Source organism: Protomyctophum bolini, assembly GCF_963924005.1.
Source record: "Protomyctophum bolini genome assembly, chromosome: 14".
Lineage (NCBI taxonomy): Eukaryota > Metazoa > Chordata > Actinopteri > Myctophiformes > Myctophidae > Protomyctophum > Protomyctophum bolini.
The window spans coordinates 5,372,930-5,392,209 of NC_137875.1; the positions used below are offsets into that span (position 1 = coordinate 5,372,930).

General features: G+C 41.4%; 1 protein-coding gene across 2 annotated transcripts in view; it reads right to left on the reverse strand.

Moving 5' to 3' along the window:
- Window positions 1–19,280, reverse strand: part of klhdc3 (kelch domain containing 3) — a 68,004-nt gene that overhangs the window by 40,926 nt on the left and 7,798 nt on the right. The window contains exons 1-6 of one of the 2 annotated variants that reach the window (XM_080782466.1): window positions 11,923–11,997; window positions 8,668–8,925; window positions 6,202–6,378; window positions 4,765–4,880; window positions 4,002–4,073; window positions 409–622 (exon numbers count right to left, since the gene is read on the reverse strand). In XM_080782466.1, coding sequence (XP_080638592.1) covers window positions 409–622; window positions 4,002–4,073; window positions 4,765–4,880; window positions 6,202–6,378; window positions 8,668–8,821 — 733 coding nt within the window. In that variant the 5' untranslated portion in view covers window positions 8,822–8,925; window positions 11,923–11,997. Of the gene's footprint in view, window positions 1–408; window positions 623–4,001; window positions 4,074–4,764; window positions 4,881–6,201; window positions 6,379–8,667; window positions 8,926–11,922; window positions 11,998–19,280 lie in introns of those variants that run through there. The other variant, XM_080782467.1, reaches the window with a different exon arrangement.

The window sequence follows — 19,280 nt, forward strand, 5'->3', positions numbered from 1 at the left end:
CGCCAAAAATACCTTTTAGTCGACTAAATCACCTGTAGATTTAGTCGACTAAAATCTCATGACATTTAGTCGACTAAAACTAACACTAACACTAACACATTCCCATGTGACTAAAATGTGACTAAAACTAAGTGAAAACTAATCAAGAGACTATGGGCTGTATTTTGCGTGTCTTAAGTACCAGGTCTTATTCCCTAACTTGAGTAAACTAAAGACCTGGAGGCGTGGTCAATGCTCTTTGGCCACTCAGAATAGCCAAATGGCATTGACCACGCCTCCAGGTCTTTAGTTTACTCAAGTTAGGGAATAAGACCTGGTACTTAAGACACGCAAAATACAGCCCTATGACTTAAAACGAAAATGTGCTGCCAGAAACAACACTGGCTCTGTGCATGCTCTGGGTCTTACAAGCTGAGTGACTCCTGCGTCCCTCGGGGAGGGGCTGGACTGAGTTCGTCCCCATCCAGCTGTTGGACTCCGTGTCGAAGACTCGGATCTTGTTGCAGTAGATCTCGTTGTTGGAGTGGAAGGGCCCGAACCGGTCCGCCCGGCCCCCGAACACGAACATCTTCGTCCCGATGATGGTGGCCGAGTGGAAGTCTCTCCAACGCGCAGGAGTGCCCTGCAAGAGACAGAAGAACACCGGTTAGATGTTGTGGCTGAAATACCTTAACCCATTTAGACCTGACAGTTTTCTGATAAACCTATGTTTCTATGACTCAGTGGTTCTCAAACATTTTCATGTCAAGGACCCCCAAAAAATGTTTATGTAATTGGCTGCCGACCCCCCATCTGAAAATATGTTGTTCCAGGGACCCCCCAGGAGCAAAGATTTAAAAACGTTGGCTCTGAAAGAATATAGATTAAGATTTGCGCCACATTTTCATGATTTTTTAAAAGCTCATAGCGCTACGAGCTTGTAGATCTGCTATTTTTCAATAGCTAAGGTATAACATAATGCTTAAAACTGGCATTATAACTGAACTAATGCCCTGGAACTGTTGGTCTGTGTATTATAACTGAACTAATGTCCTGGAACTGTTGGTCTCTGTGTATTATAACTGAACTAATGTCCTGGAACTGTTGGTCTGTGTATTATAACTGAACTAATGTCCTGGAACTGTTGGTCTGTGTGTATTATAACTGAACTAATGTCCTGGAACTGTTGGTCTGTGTGTTATAACTGAACTAATGTCCTGGAACTGTTGGTCTGTGTATTATAACTGAACTAATGTCCTGGAACTGTTGGTCTGTGTATTATAACTGAACTAATGCCCTGGAACTGTTGGTCTCTGTGTATTATAACTGAACTAATGTCCTGGAACTGTTGGTCTGTGTATTATAACTGAACTAATGTCCTGGAACTGTTGGTCTGTGTATTATAACTGAACTAATGTCCTGGAACTGTTGGTCTGTGTATTATAACTGAACTAATGTCCTGGAACTGTTGGTCTGTGTGTATTATAACTGAACTAATGTCCTGGAACTGTTGGTCTGTGTGTATTATAACTGAACTAATGTCCTGGAACTGTTGGTCTGTGTGTATTATAACTGAACTAATGTCCTGGAACTGTTGGTCTCTGTGTATTATAACTGAACTAATGTCCTGGAACTGTTGGTCTGTGTATTATAACTGAACTAATGTCCTGGAACTGTTGGTCTGTGTGTATTATAACTGAACTAATGTCCTGGAACTGTTGGTCTCTGTGTATTATAACTGAACTAATGTCCTGGAACTGTTGGTCTGTGTATTATAACTGAACTAATGCCCTGGAACTGTTGCATCCATTCACATTGTGTGTGTGTGGACTCTCTCCACTGGCACCCAAAAAGGCCATACCAAATAAAAAAAGGTCAACACTGCCACCTAGTGTTGGTAGTACTGAAATGCAAAGAGACAAACACACACGAGGCCAAAAAGTGAATTCACAACCTTCTCATTTTCGTTAGCCAAAAAACATCACACTGCACAGAGGCTTTTCCTTTCTAGGCCTTAGTAGAGATTTTACAAATCTGGCGAAGACAAACACTGCCACAGGCCCGGCGCACACAAGCAAAGGCATAGATGAAAGGCAAATATAATGAAATGTCAAGCCGATCAGGCTTTGAGAACTGAATGAACATGCCAGACAAAAGACAAGCATGCAATCCTTTTGCCTTTAAGCATGCCTTTTATCCATGACAAAGCCTTTTTTCCACGTGTCTCAACTTCCACCATGTGTTAGCATTGTTCTCCTGGGTGTATAAGTTACAAAAGCATGTTCTTTAACCACCATGGCGTGTCCCTATTTTGGGGCATTTCATTGTTATGCGAAAATGTTTAACAAATCTCTATTTCTAAAAAAATAAATAGGGCTGACGTGGTTAAATGGACACTGACTGGAGTGTACAAAAACAACAACTGTAAAACAACTAAATTGTGTAATGCAGTCATCAAATGTAAATAAAGCCAACCTCGCAGCCAATGGCTACGAGATATTGCACATCAATGACAAACAATCACTAGACAATACATAGAACAGGTTTGTTGACCCATTTAGACCTGAGGACGATTCTACAAATGCCTGGCTTCTAAATCATGACCCTATGTTTCTATGTCAGTGGACCACCCTCAGAATTATTTTGGCCGCAGACTCCCATCTGAAAATATGTTGTTCCAGGCAGGGACCCCCCCCCCCCCCCCCCCCCCAGAAGCAAAGATTTGAGTTTAAAGAAAGAATATACATTCAAAGATTTGCGACACATTTTAACGATTTTTCACAAAATAGAAGATCTACAAGCTCGAGTGCCGCGCTATGAGCTTGTAGATGAGGGGGGGGGGGGGGTAACTGTGGAATAACTGTGGAATAAGCTTATCACATGGAGGGCTAAATCTCTAGAAATAGCCAACAGTCCAACAGTAATCAGCGCGATGACAAAACGTTATCGGCAAAGGACTAATAAGAGCGAACAGCAAATGGAGAGAAATCAAATAGTTTAAGTGAACTATAATACAGTAGCTATCAGGTGATGTAATATAATATAAGGTGACCCTGCATCCTGTTGGCTTAATGATTGATTGGCCAACAGAGTGCTTTGACAGTAACCTTTACCTTGCATTCCGTTCCACGTAAACAAGCAGATTCAAACCAGGTCCAAAACCACCACGGGATCAATTCCTCGAGAGACGCACATGCCCCACAGAATTGTTACCCCATGAGGAGGTGGGTGTCAAATAAAATCCTCCATGAGCCTGCCTTGTTGTACTTTGGCTGCCTACCAGGGAACTGCATTAGCAAGCAGAGAAGTGCCTGTGCGCGTGTGTGTGTGTGTGTGTGTGTGTGTGTGTGTCCAGTGAGTCAATATGACCACCAGGCATGTCTGTCTGTGTGGCTGTGTGTAATGCCAACCCCTGGAATCCCCTGTTGGCTATGCCAGAGTTCCAACACAGTGCTTTTATCAGTAAGCTGACACCTTGCCCAGTGCCCACTACGTTCTCTACATCCCCTGCATTTCTCCCCTGGCTATTATATTCATCTATGTTGTGTCATGTGTGTACTTGGATGGATGGATGGATGGGTGCACAGGGAGTCACAGCGTGTCATTTGGCTTATCCCATACTGAACGGGAACCCCTTTTGGCGTTTTTAAGCATTATGTTATGCTTTAGCTATTGAAAAATAGCAGATCTACAAGCTCATAGTGCGGCACTCGTCTGCTATTTTTTTTTAATCATGAAAATGTGACGCAAATCTTTGAATATATTATTCTTTCAGAGCGAATGTTTTTCACTCAAATCTCAAAGCTTCTGAGAGGTCCCTGGAACTACATATTTCCAGATGGGGGGCCGGCGGCCACATCCAGATATTGTTGGGGGTCCTTGACATGAAAAGGGTTGAGCACCACTGACATACAGTAGAAACATAGGTTTTTTCAGAAAACTGTGTAGGATTTTAGAAGACATTTGTAGGTCAAAATGGGTTATAGTGAAACAATGGGACACGGTGATGGGTTTCAACTCACTCTGGCGTTAATTAAAGACCAGACCATCGTGGTGGTGTCCAGCTTGTGGATGTCATTGGAGAAGCAGTCGGCCTGTAAACGAAGCACAGAGTAAAGAGAGGAGTTTAATCTAGATTCAAAAGCCCCACAGAACAAAAAGGGTAACAAGACAACTCACCCCGTTTCTGTTTTCCTGCCAGAATTCTCCCCAGTGAGGGGTGGGAGAGGCTGGACAGCAGACGGCTGGACTTTGAATTTCTCTAATCATAAACTTTCATGACAGCAGAACAGCCTAAGTACAAATATAATTTATGAAAAGCTACTACAGTGAAGTCTGTTCACAGAAGTTGTTGTAGGCTATGTGGGGATTATCTGGCGAGGTACCATTTGAGTGTGGAAAACCTTACATATCTTCTTGCTGTGAGAGTGAGGTCTATAGCCAACACCAACTCGGGATTCCTGGATCGCTGCCCTCCACAAATTCCTATCCAACATCAGGTTCTTGAGCTCTGCAGTGTTGTCAGCTCTGTCAGTGTTGTCGGCTCCTTACTAAATAATACTAAATTGTTTATAGGGTCAATATAAGTAAAATAATATAGCCTTTCCACAGGAGTATCTTTTTATATTTTTCCAAAAAGAATACAAACAGGGCAATAGCATAATATTACAAAGTTATCCCCCTCACTGGTGAAATTTCCGGGAGGGAAAAACGGGCATGCACCGGGGTGAGTTGTCCAGTATTCACAAAAAGTCTCAACGTGAGGACGGAGTTCCGAAGACTCACCAGCTGCTCGTATCCTCCAAAGATATACATGACCTTCCCCAAGACACATGCCGAGTGGCCGTCCCTCGCCCCTGGAACGGTCCCAGAGATCTTGGGCGTGAACCATCTGTGGGTGTCTAAGGACCATTAATAAACATTAACTCAAGACATGACATTCCTGCAAACGCTCTCCGTTGCGCTCCAGCGGCTGAGAACGTTAGAGAGAGCATATTGTGGAGAGAACATAGTATTGCACATAATTTTGCAGTTGTCACAGCTTACTATAAATGGAAACAACTACAGTATGTATCTGCTAGGCCTAGGGCATTCACTTCTAGTAATTTTTACTAGTCACAGTTGTTTAACTACCTATTATGTGTAAAAAAAAAAAGGGGAAAAAAAAGAAAAATTTAAAAATTAAAAAAATATATATTAGTACATTTAAAAACTGTGTACATTGGTGACTATAACTATAATATACTGATTTTGAGGCCTACAAAATCAGGGGAAAAAAACTATACATTTATTTTTTCTTATCAACTAGTAAGGTTGCTTAATGCCCTAGTATCTGCCCCTCTCTTACAAAGACAGGTTATCCTGCTCTTTCTCCCCTGGCATCAATGCACCGTTGAAGGTGAATCTTCAGTTAGAAAGGAATATATATCACTTAACGTCAACAATGGGGCAGGTTTTACAAGAAAACAAGACAACTAGCCAGCACTCAATAGTCAATACGGTCCTTTCGTTGATTTAAAAGCAATGGACGCATTTCTTTCAATTAATGAAAGGACATTACTGAGTGGCTGTTTTCATTCTACTGATGGTCTGTGCACCAGTGTTGTTTTTGGCAGCTGATTTTGATTTTAGTTTTAGTCATAGTCTCTTGAATAGTTTTCATTTAGTTTCAGTCACATTTTAGTCACCTGGAATGTTTTAGTGTTAGTCTAGTTTTAGTCGACTAAATGTCATGAGATTTTAGTCGACTAAATCTACAGCAGGGGTTTTCAACTGATTATGAACCAGGGACCACCACCCTAACTGAGAATGTACCTGGGGACCACTTTGTGTTGGGAGGAGGGGGATATGGGTGTGGTGTGGGGGGGAAATTAACCTTTCATATTAAACTCATGTTGCTGTTTATTGTAACTTACTATGAGCGAGCAGACACATGCGATTAATTATGGGCACATTTCCTTATAATGGTGACTCAACCAGTTTCCCTGGTTTCCCTTGAGATTCTAACTCCCTTTTCTGTGGAAGTTCTTTACGTCCGACCCAGTAACTGACAACATTGACACGTCGTCATCATTTACTGCATTGTTTCTCAACTTGTGGTCAATACAATAAATTAAAATACAAATCTTCACTTTCCTACATTACCAAATGCAGGGACCACATGCAATACCTTAATGGACCACCAGTGGTCCACGGACCACCTGTTGAAAACCCATGACTTACAGACATCGAACGCGTACAGCACGTTGCAGGCGCCCTCCGTGTCGTTTCGTCCTCCCCAGATGTAGATTATGTCGTCCAACAGCACGGCGGTATGACCGTAGCGCATGTACGGAACCTCGCGGGCGTGTTCTCTTCCTCCAGTTCTTACCGGGGGCAACTTCGTCCACTTCAAAGACACTGAAACGTAGTCAAGAAGAAAAAGGACAATAAATAAACATGTATGGAATTATGGACTACATTGACCACAATAAAGTTGTTTTCTTTTTGAGAAAATGTGTGTACTACCAGACTAGTAGTACATATTTAAAGAACCTTTAGTGCAAAATAAATTGTCAAATTTGCAACAATCTGGTGGCAGGACATAAGAATCCCATTTATCACATTCCGGGGGGAAATAAATACTGAATTGACAAGCAACTTGTGTTTCCGGTGCATTTTTCTTAAAGGACATTTTGTCTGTGTCACATGTCTTGAATGCTACAAGTTTAATTTACTGGAGAGACTTGAAAATGTGTCATTTCAATGGTTTCAAAAAATGATGATTATGTTATAACTTATTTGTATAGAACTTTTCAAAACATGGTTACAAGATGCTCTACAGAGGATATCACAGCATACAAGCAGCAAAACAAATAAAAATGTCAATGCTGGAGCACATCAAATACTGTAGGTTAAGATCTGACCAAGAGAGGAAATATGACCTTTATAAAAAAAGAAAATTCCGAACTGATAGAGAAATAACACCAACTTGACATGCAAACTAATCAAAGGCGTTTGTTTACCTGTTAACCCATTCTGACCTGAGATCAGATTCTATACGAGGTTTCCACTGGACACACACTGGTCTGATTAACCCATTCTGACCCGAGATCAGATTCTAAAAAATGTCAGTAGTTCTTCGATTTTTCAAAAATAGCAGACCTACAAGCTCGTAGCGCGCCACTCGGTGGCGCGCTATGAGCTTGTAGATCTGCTATTTTTCAATAGCTAAAGCATAACATGATGCTAAGCACCAAAATGGGTTCCCGGTCAGAATGGGTTAAGCTGTTACAAGATGAAAATTAAATATCAGAAACCTCCAAGTAAAAGCCTGAAATACTTTCATAAAGAACTAAGCAATTCAAAAGCTGAAGAAGGGAGAAAATCTAAAGGATGTCGAGCTTTGTCAATAATATCCAAGACAGTGAAGAGATAAACACTGAAATAATAGATCTGGTGTCAGTGGTGGTGACATCATTTACACTTCCAATCATCTTTAATGATCTGTGTAAAGATTACTTCCATGGTTTGTAAGTTGCAAAACAGGTGTTTCAACACACTGAGGAAAACAGGTCACAGGGAAAGGAAATAGGTCAATTTGAAACTCCAAGAGAAACCGGAACTACTTTAAAGACAACACCTGTGTAGACTAGACGTGTGTGACAGAGTAACGGAATTATTTAAGGTCTGCCTACGTCAGTAATAGTGGAATGTCAGCAATGTCACACACTTCTATAATGACTGAGAAAACACTCGACTCTCCTTGCATAACATTCATTTTAGAATAGGTTGGCCTTTCAGCTAAAGATGCAAGAAGACTTTTTCCCAGAGAGATGATGACGAATGTTAATATGGAAATGTTCACTGCGAAAGAACACATATTCAAAGATTTGTAAATATGGAAATGTTCACTGCGAAAAAACACATATTCAAAGATTTGTGCTGCATTTTCGCGATTAAAAAAATAGCAGCTCTACAAGCTCGTAGCGCGGCACTCGGTGCCACGCTAAGAGCTTGTAGATCTGCAATCTTTCGACGGCTGAAGTATCAAATAACACAGATGTGTTGTCCTCAGGTCTAAATGGGTTAAACCAGGTTGTTTCCAGCAGTGTTGTTTTTGGCAGCAAATTTTGATTTTAGTTTTAGTCATAGTCTCTTGAATAGTTTTCATTTAGTTTTAGTCACTTGGAATGTCTTAGTGTTAGTCTAGTTTTAGTTGACTAAATGTCATAAGATTTTAAGTCAGCTAAATCTACAGGTGATTTAGTCGACTAAAATGTATTTTGGCGGGCCTTGATGCCGTCTTAATGGCTGATTTTACATTTGCTGAAAATAGCCGATCTACAAGCTTGTAGATCTGCTATTTTCAGCATGCAGCCAAGTGTAAAATGACTTATACTGGATATTTTGTCCACTAGTCCCTTCCTAACATTTTAGTCTAGTTTTTATCCGTTGACCAAATTGTCAACATATTTTGTCTTAGTTTGAATCATCATAGCTTAGTTTTCATTCAGTTTCCATTTAGTTCTCATCAGTGGAAAACGGTGGTCGACGAACATTTTTCGCCATAGTTTTTTAGTCGACGACATAAACACTGGTTCCAATAGCGACACACATACCTGTGTTGAAGACGTGTACCGTGTACGTCAACCTGCCGGAGGGTCTCGTAGTCCTAAATAAACACCGGTTCCCCAGCAACACACATACCCGTGTTGAAGACGTGCACGTCGATCTGCCGGAGGGTCTCGTAGTCCTCGCCGGAGCAGTATCCTCCGAAGGAGTACACCTTGTGTCCCACCGCCACCGCCGCATGGTTGACCCGCCGCGGACCGCCTTCCAGGTGCACCGACCAGCGCAACATCCCGCGCTCGAGCACCGCCTCCGTGGCTGCTGCGAGACAGTCCCCTTTCTTTACACCATCACTTTGACTTCAACTCCATCAAGTCACGCTCACCATGAAGGGACCTGGATGGGATTGGAGGAAGAAGAAAACATGTGGAAGGATCAGCAGTGGTTAATGTCCGAGTCCTGTGTTGTCGTCGGCGTGGGAGAAAGAAAAAAGAGGAATGTTTTGAGGCGGGTTCGAACGGTTCATCGTCCCCTTGGGGGGCGAGAGAGAACGATGGGGCTGGATCTGCTGCCTGCTGCTGCTGGCACAGACCACAAACCTCTGGCATTATCGAAGCAAGTAAGGAGAGTATTTTAGGAGGAGATTAGACTACATCTACCACTCAACCCTGTCTTCCCCCCGGGTGGCGTTACATCAACAACAGCTCCAAATATAGAAATGCAATGCGAACACAATCTCTCTGGACACAATACGAGAGATAAAATGTCTAGGTGACACTCACTCAAGCATGATACAAACAAATGACTACTATTAGACTACGTACTACTACTATTAGACATGAGGGAACCACAGGCTTTTATATTTTGCTTACTTAAGTAGTATATACAAAGTAAATACACCCGTTTGCTCACATTATGTATATGACAGCAATCTGGGTACCCATCGGAAAAACAAAGGATTTCCTTTGAATTTAGTCCCAATCTTCCGCCATAGTCTGAAAACTCACCTCTTCAGACTCCACCATGGCCCGTAGCACTTGCCCTAGCCTAGCCTTCTGTTTTTGCTTAATGTAAGTCGTTCTGGATTAAGAGCGTCTGCTAAATGCCTAAATTGTAAATTGTAGTCGACAGAGTCAACGGTGTCCAACAGTCTGTCTCGAGAAACTAATATGACAGTGAATACACTGAATACGCCTGTTTGCTCACATTATATAAAAGACAGTGAATATATTATATATATAATATATATTATAATATTGTTTGCCATCTGGCACAGTGGCACTATAGAACTCTATGAACTGTCTAGTGTCTGTAACTCTACTCTCTACTCCATTCCCAAACATAAATACAAACGTATCTCTACCTACTGTGGGGCTACTCTGCCTTATTTATATCTGATATGGTTATTTTATCATTTGACTTTTTGAGGGGCGCAACGTCTGGCTTTCAGAAATAAGAAAAAAAACAAGACCCCACTCGTGACGTCATGTGGCAGCCAAGTCTATGGACTTTAAAACTTCACATGAGTGTGATTGTTTTTGTCTTATGAACTGGACTTTGAACAGAATGGGAGCTTGAATGGGAAATAATCACACCGATTTCACATGGACGTCAAGATTTTGGCGTATTTACAAAAACTGGTCAAAACATCAGTAATCGCCGGTGATCAGAGGCTCAGAGCCAAAGATCTGGCATCGGTCAGGCTCTAAAAAATAATGTAAGCTCACTCACAGAAAACAAAAAGCACCAATTTCTTGTTATGGAACAAATGACTTACATCATCACCCAAGCATTGTGTGCGTAAGAGTCTGCAGCGTTTCGTAACCATGCAGACACATGAGCCAATACTGTAACTAGCCAATAGCCTAAAGGGCCAGATGATTAATAGGTCTGCCTCTGAATGACTGAAATCTCTATTTACTTTAGCTACTAAATAAAACTACTCGTCAACCGTGACATTATAAATAATAAGCCTACACAGTACAGTGAAAATACAAGAACAAAAAGATGCTGATTGCTGATGATGATCCTTGCTGAACTCCACATGTCCTCTGACACCATTTCTATCATACGAACTCACAACTTGTACTTCCGTCTTAAAAATAAACACTCTTGGGGGGAGACATTAGCTTAGTAACTTCTCTTATTTCAAGCCACCCACCCCGGTCCCCACCCCAGCTCTCAGCAGCGTGCCACACAGGCCAGTGAGTGTTGGTTAGGCGAGGATGACCAAATGTCAGACAGATTTGTGTTTACACAACACTGTCATGGGTAGCTCTGGTCCATAGCTCTAATGCGTTGTTGTAGAGCTATGGACCAGAGCTACTGTATGTCATGGGTAAATGGGACTGTCTGGGATGGCTCAAGGTTTTCTTCAGTGACCCCAAAACCTAAATAGGGTCTTAAGTCTGGCTGTAATCATAAAGCCAAAGACTGTCCATATACATCTGTCTCATTCCCTTTGTGAGTTCTTCATATAACCCTAAAATTAAAGTAAAGCAACATACTTGAATACTGAATAGTTGTATTCGTGAATAAGACAACCACTCATTTTCTCCTTTGCACATGACAGTGTTTCGTATTTGTTGATCATGTATTATTCATTATTACTGTGTTCTTTTTTTGCTTATGCCATGTGCCCGCCCCATGGCGATGATTTGAATACACAGGAGACAACAATAGACAATGTCTCTGACTGACTGTACACCACGTGCTGTTTACATTTCGGAACTAAAAAAAAAGTAGGTATCCTACTCCTAGTCCACACCCATTATCAAGCAGAATTCCACTGCTACCGTCCCGTGGCTTTGACAACAACAAGGTGCTGTCATGGGAGGACAGATGGCATCTATCAAACAGAAAACAGATCATGTAGATCTTCTCAGGTGACTGACTGACTGGTGCAACCACTTCGTTTGGTACGGCAAAATCGCCAATAATAATAATAATAATATGTGCAGTGCTTTGGTTAGCAGACAGGCTTTATAGTTAGTCCTTATATTGAAGACTATTATTACTTTCATAACTTTGCATCATGGCTGTGAGTCAGAGAGACAACTCTGGTGGCGCCACGTACGGGTGGTTTCTAATCATAAATATTAACATTAATTGCAGGTTTATATATAACAACATTGGCTGGGCTAAACTTTCTCCAATGCGATGCGAGGCACTGCCTGCCTGTCTGCCACTGCCTGCCTGCCTGCCGCTGGCTAGCTAAAGAAGCTAACCTTTTTAGTGCTGTTAGCTAAATAACACTTGTAATATCGTTTGCCCGGGTGGTTAATCCTCGCAGGCGCTGTCGCACGGGAGGCTAGCGTTAAACACGCCGGGTCGTGGGTGTCATTATCCGGGGAGAAAAATAATTAAGCACTCGAGCAGAGTGATAATATTTACCTTCAACTGGAGTTGGTGGTGGTTTTAGCTAGAGGTTCTGTTATCGTGACTCTCCTCAAGGGTTTTCCTTTTTTTGGGTTTTCTTTTTTTTTTTTTTTGCCCCGACCCTCGTGACGTATACATAGTGAGGAGAAATAAATGACAGTTTAGCCGCTAGCGCCCCTGCTGGCTGGCTGTGGGTGGCATTACAGGTGCAGTAATATCTCTATCTCTACATTCTGATTATTGTCAGTCTCGGGGGTGTGTCTCCCTATCTCTCCAGCTCTTTAATAAACAGAAAATGTATTTTTTTTTAAAGGTCAGGATAGCAATTTTCCAATGAGAACTCATACGGGAGGATGCAGGATTTAAAAAATGCCACATGATGAGGACACAGGAGGAGGATTCTAAAAACGACGTATAAATCCTAAAGCCTTAATTGTTTATACTTCACTGTGCAACGGTCCTATGCTGGGTAATATAGCAGATATGCAAACTCACAGCACATCTCATTCAAGACACTGAACTTGCAGATCTGCCATTTTTGCCATCCAAGTGCATTATGTAACTTCTATTAGCCCTTTATTATTATTCCCAGAATAAAAATAAATAAAACTACACTATTATTTATCTCCTTCCGTCTCTTGTATTTCTTTCTATGCTTCTATAACTCATGGGAGAAGCATTTCCTGTCTGTGCCAATTATACTGCTGTGGACATGTTAAATGTTAAATAAATGTTATAATCCCCACAGCCAGAAGATGATCACTGTTGCTGGGTTATGTTTTTTTTATTGTTGTACACCGACTGCCCGTGTGCCAAAGACTAATTTACATTTTATATAAATTTAATGGACAGTAAAGTAAAGTTTTATAACGGTCCCTAATGTCACCTCACACCAACCAAAACCTTTTAAAGAGTTTGTTGAAAACGTTTTTATTTCGGAAACATTTTCCTGGTGTTACTTGATTGTGTTGTTCTTATTTGCTTGTTGTAATACTGTCCTGTTTTTAATTTTTGATTGATTTTACTGTGTTCATTGTACAGCACTTTGTAACTTTGTTAAGAAAGGTGCTTTATAAATAAAATGTACTTACTTACTTATTAGTCCTTCATTCAGTCTCTCCATTTTTCCTCTGACCATTTTCCAATATTGGTCTCCGCCAATTAGGACTCCTAATTCCACTGCATCCATCCCTATGATGGGTGCATCTGCTATGGGCATTCATTTTGCTTCCAAGTCCCTCCTTATCATTCCGTTTGGCGCTTTAATCATAGAAGAGCTCAACTTGGGTGTTTCCAATAAATGGACATCAATGCTTTGATTGTTCTTATTATTTCTCAAACGAGCCTTCACTTTCCTGCAGTAATTCTCTGGGGAGCAGACAAAACGAGAGTGGAACTGGAAAACACTGTGAAATTGAACTGGAATGGGTAGGTACTCTCATTGGCTGAAACTAGAAAAATGCACCCTTTGCTTTCCTTTAAGTGAAAGGAGAAATAACACACTGACTCATGTAACATTACAAAACAAAAAAATCCAGGATATGGCTGTCTCTCTCCATCTCATTACCTAATTATTACAATAGATGGCGCTGTTGCACATGTTTTTGGAATTACTTTTTAAGCACTGTCAGTACAGTGCTTACTAAAAGTGCAACAAGTGGTTCTGTGACTCCTACAGTAACATATTCAGTATCAGCACTATTCATACTGTAGGGCAGTGGTTCCCAAAGTGGGGTCCGGGGACCCCCAGGGGTACTTGAGGGAGTTCCAGGGGGTCCCCAGCTAAATGATAGTTTGGAACCAACACTGAGAGTGCACAAAATCCATTTGTACACTCTCAGAGTTACATTAACATTGATTTTACAAAATACATCAGGGTCTCAGAGATAGAAATGAAAATGACAAATGATGGGGATCTGTATAGACTAATATGCATGTCAAACTGCACAGGGCCTTGAAATTAAACAGGTTGAGCCGTAAAAAATCTTTTCTTATGAGGGTCCCCCCGGCATGTCTTTTTCAAATGGGGGTCCGCGGGCAAATTATAGTATCAATTTGGGGGTCCTTGACGTGAAAGAATGTGGGAACCAGTGCTGTATAATGCTTCTACAGTAAGATCACTGACATCGATTACCGGCCATGCAGGTGAGATATGACCTGATGTATTCGGGTCGGTTTAGATCTGCATTTTACACTTTTCCAGTGTTTCTTTTTATTATTATTATTATTGTCACGGTAACTCACATCACAGGTTTCCAGGTGTAAAACAGTGGGAAAAAAACGTTTTTGTGCACGTTCCATGGTTTTTGTTATTTGGATGTTCTGAGTATCAGTATAGGGACACAGGACTGACTGAATGAACTCAGTGGCAGTGAGCAACAGAGACCAGTGGAAGCAGCTTCATGTGTCACAGACCTCGAGGGCACTGGAATGATGATGTTATGTGAATAAAAAAAAAAAAGAGTGTGAAGAAAGGGAGAAGAGAGATCAATCAATAAGAAACAAACAATGATCTCCATTTACACATGGTACTGTATACCTGAGGTGAGACATGTAAAGTCAAAGTCAAAGTCATACGATTTGTCACACACGTTACCGCAGTGAAATTTGTTCTCCGCATTTGACACATCTCTTGGAGCGGTGAGCTGCAGCCGTGCAACGCTCGGGAATGATTTGATTAGTAGATTTGACCCCCCAATCCAACCCTATAGATGCTGAGTGTCAAGCACATTTTTACAGTCATTGGTATGACCCGGCCGGGGATCGAAACCCGACCAGCAGTTTCAGGGCGGACACTCTAACCACAAGGCCACTGAGCTGGTGTACGTTATAAGTAGCCTACCTGAGACATATAAGGACTGGTATATCTGAGGTAAGAAAAAGAACTGAGATAGTGTAGTATAATTAAGAAACATAATTATGTAAGTATATAACCCTATCAATATCATTCATATGACATATAATACAGTATGCAAATTCTTCAGGTCATAATGTTGAAATGATTGAATTATGGGGGTGAAAGTATGCATGTATTTGGGCCAGAATGGGGCAGCTGAGGTGAAAGCAGAGAGCCCCTTACAGGGGGATTATGGTACTGTAATGTAAAGACCATATTATTACAGGCAGCTGCCCCCTATGTATTACTCCACCACAGGTCTGGTCCACTTAGGAGGGTCTCTGATTGATTCATTGTGTACATGCATTCCGTCCCCATGCCAGCTGCAGGTCAGGCACAATGGGGAGATTGTGCTTTACTCTGGGCTCTACGTACACCCGTCCGCACGACAGCTGTCCATGACTGGGCTGCCCCCTCGGAGCATCCACAAGGTCCAAGACAAGACAATCCACTCTGGAAGTCAAGCTATATAAAATATAGTAGCATATAGAGCCAACAAAAAAAAAACACTTGTGTGAAGTGAGGGGCGCAGCAAGGGCAGTACTTATATCAGCCAAATGCATGGCGTCTTAATTACGTTGTCATTTACTGACCTAAACAAATTCAAGTAAAGTCCATAGACTTGGCCCGGCAAAAAAAGAACATCATAATTTCCGTATACAAATATTAAAGTCCATAGACTTGGCTGGCAAAATAATTCCATCATATTTGCCCTATACTCAAACATTGCAGTCCAATGAGTACATATAGACTTGGCTGGGGACGGGGGATTTATAATTATAGGCTCTAAACAAACATTAAAAGTCCACAGACTTTGGCTGGCCTATGACGTAATGTCGGAAAGCCATGCATTGGAAGAGCTAGCGGACCTCAAAACGGTCGTGAAATGTTATCATCTGATCTCGCTCACTATAAAAACTTTATTAATGTGAATTATTTCAAGCCTAACCCGATGATGAAACTCCATTGTCTTGTTCTTCACATCACGCCGGGTGGGGCATAATGAGATACACATTCATTTAATTAAATGAATGTGTATCTCATTATTTTAATCTCAAGTGGGATCTTTTTAATCCTCAACACTTCAGACCAATAAAGCTGTCTGTTTAAGCAGGGACTTTTCGATAATTAGAATTGTATTGATGTCATTAATATGCTAACAAAATGTCTTTAATACTGCAAGTTGTCATCCAGTTTAGTGGAGTACCTCAAATGGAATTCATTGGATATGCATCAGCTTGTAATCCGTTAAGATGGAAATCTCTATTATTTACAGATAAATTAGTTTGCAAACTCTCAGAGAGAGCTACCCTGTTTATCTCAAAGCAGTACAGGGATACTTAGGCTTCCATTATGTCAATTATCCTAAAAAGGCATAAAGAAAGAAGGCATAAAGAGATTTTGTCATAATATCCTTTCTTTTTAAAGAATACCAAACGACTCGCCCCTTTACCAACTCGCTCCCGCAAAATGTTTTAATGTAGTTAACAGTTAATTTTGTATTTCCCTCCCTCTCTGAAATGATCTTGTATACAGATTTATTTGAGGACCTTCTTTTATATAATCACCAACATGAATTATGGTTGTTATTTACAGCTAGGTATAGAGTAGTGGGGGCGAGATGGAAAAGGGGCGACCGTACCTGTTACCGTTTTAAATACAGCTGAAGGCAACAAGATGTTGGTCTTCAATCATCGTGAGACTGCATGGGAGAAGAAAGGGCCCAGACCAGCTCAGTAAAAGTATTCTCTAGAATCTACACCCAGTCCGATCTCTGCCAGCTAGAGTCGGTCTGAAATGCTAGCCATCCCATATCCCACCTGTCAGCATATGTACACATTGCGTCACCCATCATCATCTCGCCCTGCTGAGACACTCTCTGACACATTTGCTTAGTGGTGTGTTTTACAGGCGTTGTAGTGGAACTCGGCAACATGTGGTGCATGTCTGCTGTTGTGCCTCATGCCACGGAGGGAACAGGAGTTGTCCCAACTGCTGCATAACTGAGCCGAGTCAATAACAACTGCTAAAAGCAACTGTTGTTCTGGATTCTGGGACAGGCCCAGCCCGGTGATGGAGGAGCGTTGGGATTCTTTGTGGCAGAGAGAAAAGTACACCCTCTATACTTAAGAATGGCAAGTTCGGTTAACCCAATTCCCTTAACCATGTCATATAAAAAGCACGAGTGTGGTGCAATAATGCACAGTGTAAAACCTCACCAAGAAAAAAACAAATTAAAAAATGAAGGGAAACAAATATTGGATTACACATTGCTCCTAATGTAAGAGAATTCCTATGAATTCTCTTTTTTTCCTCTATTACTTAAGATTCGTCAGAATAAATGCTTCCTGATGAAGAGCACTGATTGATTGATTGACAAAAATGACAAAATGCACATGAACACGTAATACATTAGGCCTATCTGACAAAAGGATTAAACACAATAAAGCTTGAGTGTTTTATTGCGGTCAAATCTTTGTATAACTGTGTACCACGTGTTGTGGGCAGAAAAAAGGCAGAAAGTGGATCGAGCTAATCATAACAATTGACTCACTGGGAGATCTAAAGGTCAGAGGTCTTTTGACGAATGAGTGTGAGCTTCAGTCCCTGAGGGATTCTCACGGCCCTCAACCATATTGCCGAACTTCGTGAAGAACGATAGCACAGAACTGCCAGTTGTGCCCTTCTGGCTTTCCCCCAATACAGTCAAACAATTTCCAATGTGCAAGACAGCAAAGATAACATGGGTTTATGGAATCTGCAACTCAAGTAATTATTTGTTATAATGTCCAGCTGCTATTCAGTGAAACGTGAAACTTACGGCATGCTAGGTTAACCTATTCCACAATCTTTCAACCACAAATATATTGTAGGTTATATATGATTTTTAGTTACGCTGGAATTTCAGCCATGTTGAGATGACGTGTCAGAACTTTTATAGTAATTCGCTGGATGTTCAGACCGTTTCAACTTCCACTATAGTTGGATTAGGTCAAGCAAATTAAGCAGTCCGGATGATGTCATAGAACATGATCTAACTCTGTGGCGAAATGACTGAATCATACATTTTCCTTTAATTTGGGGGTAATTAAATGAACAGAGCGCCTCTCTGTGTGGTTCTGGTGGAGTGGCGTGTTCGCGTGTGTGTGCTTTAACCCATTCTGACCCGAAATCAGATTCTAAAAATGTCTTCTACATCCTGACAGTTTTCATTCTGACCTGAGATCAGATTCTAAAAATGTCTTCTACGTCAGTCGCTCTTCGATTTTTCAAAAATAGCAGACCTACAAGCTCGTAGCGCGCCACTCAGTGGCGCGCTACGAGCTATGAGCTATGAGCTTGTAGATCTGGTATTTTTCATTAGCTAAATTATAACGTAATGGGGTTCACCAAAAGGGGTTCCCGCCTAAAATGGGTTAAATCCTTAAAGAGATGGGTCAAATGTGGAGAACAAATTTCACTGCGGTAACGTGTGTGACTAATCGTACGACACTGTCATGCGATAACGTATAAATCGGGTTTCATTTGAGCTTTGGCAATGCAGCAGGAGAGGCAACTGGCATTCAGAAGAAAGGGGTTTTCATTCTGAACCACTTTAATTATGAGGATCACGTTCTATTTTTGCTACAAGGCTGACCCACCTAACCCCGCCAGCTCTCTCCAAATATTTGCGACAGTTGTTAAATGGATTGCAAGTCATAAACTCCCCCCACCTGTTATACACTTGAGTTCTCATGCATGTGTATATGTCATTATGCTGCATCATGTTGTGAGCTTGCAGATCTGCTATTTTTGGCACGGGGCACCCTCATACGACGGACCATTAGGCATCACCCAACCACACCAAGAAACACTTGCTTCTCCCTTCATTCTTTTCTCCTTTTAAACATTTGGCCAAGTTGTCCTCCTTGAATGTATCTTTTATGAATATACTCTGTGTTTGAGTATACCTTCAAACGTGTTTCTCTAAAGTCTAAACCATGCAAGAGTGCCAAGAATCTCATCAAGATTCATGTCTTGTGCATTTGGCAGCCCATGGGATTTGGCAGCGCTGTTATAATTACTTTCCCCAGTTGTAGTAAAGGGATTACAATAGCCAAAACAGTATATTACAGTTCCTAATCCATGTATATCTCTGCATTACCTTTTTAATTTGGAGTTAAATTAAAAAGGTACGCCCCCCAACCCCCTGCCCAGGGAGAACATGCACTCCGCACAGAAAGGCCCCAACAATATTGGAAAAATCACACCCGTGTGAACTGAGTGGTGCAACTCCCCTCTCCCCCTGCCTCTCTCTCTCTCTCTCTGGCACAACAGCGCCACTTTTGCCCCTACTGGTACTCTAAACATAGTCACATACCGGTAGGTTACAGACATTGCTGTTCCTTGGAGCGGTCATACCACTCAAACACTTGACAGTACATTACACCTTTGTTAGAGTATAGACTAATGGCTGAAGTGACTGAGGGACTCCATA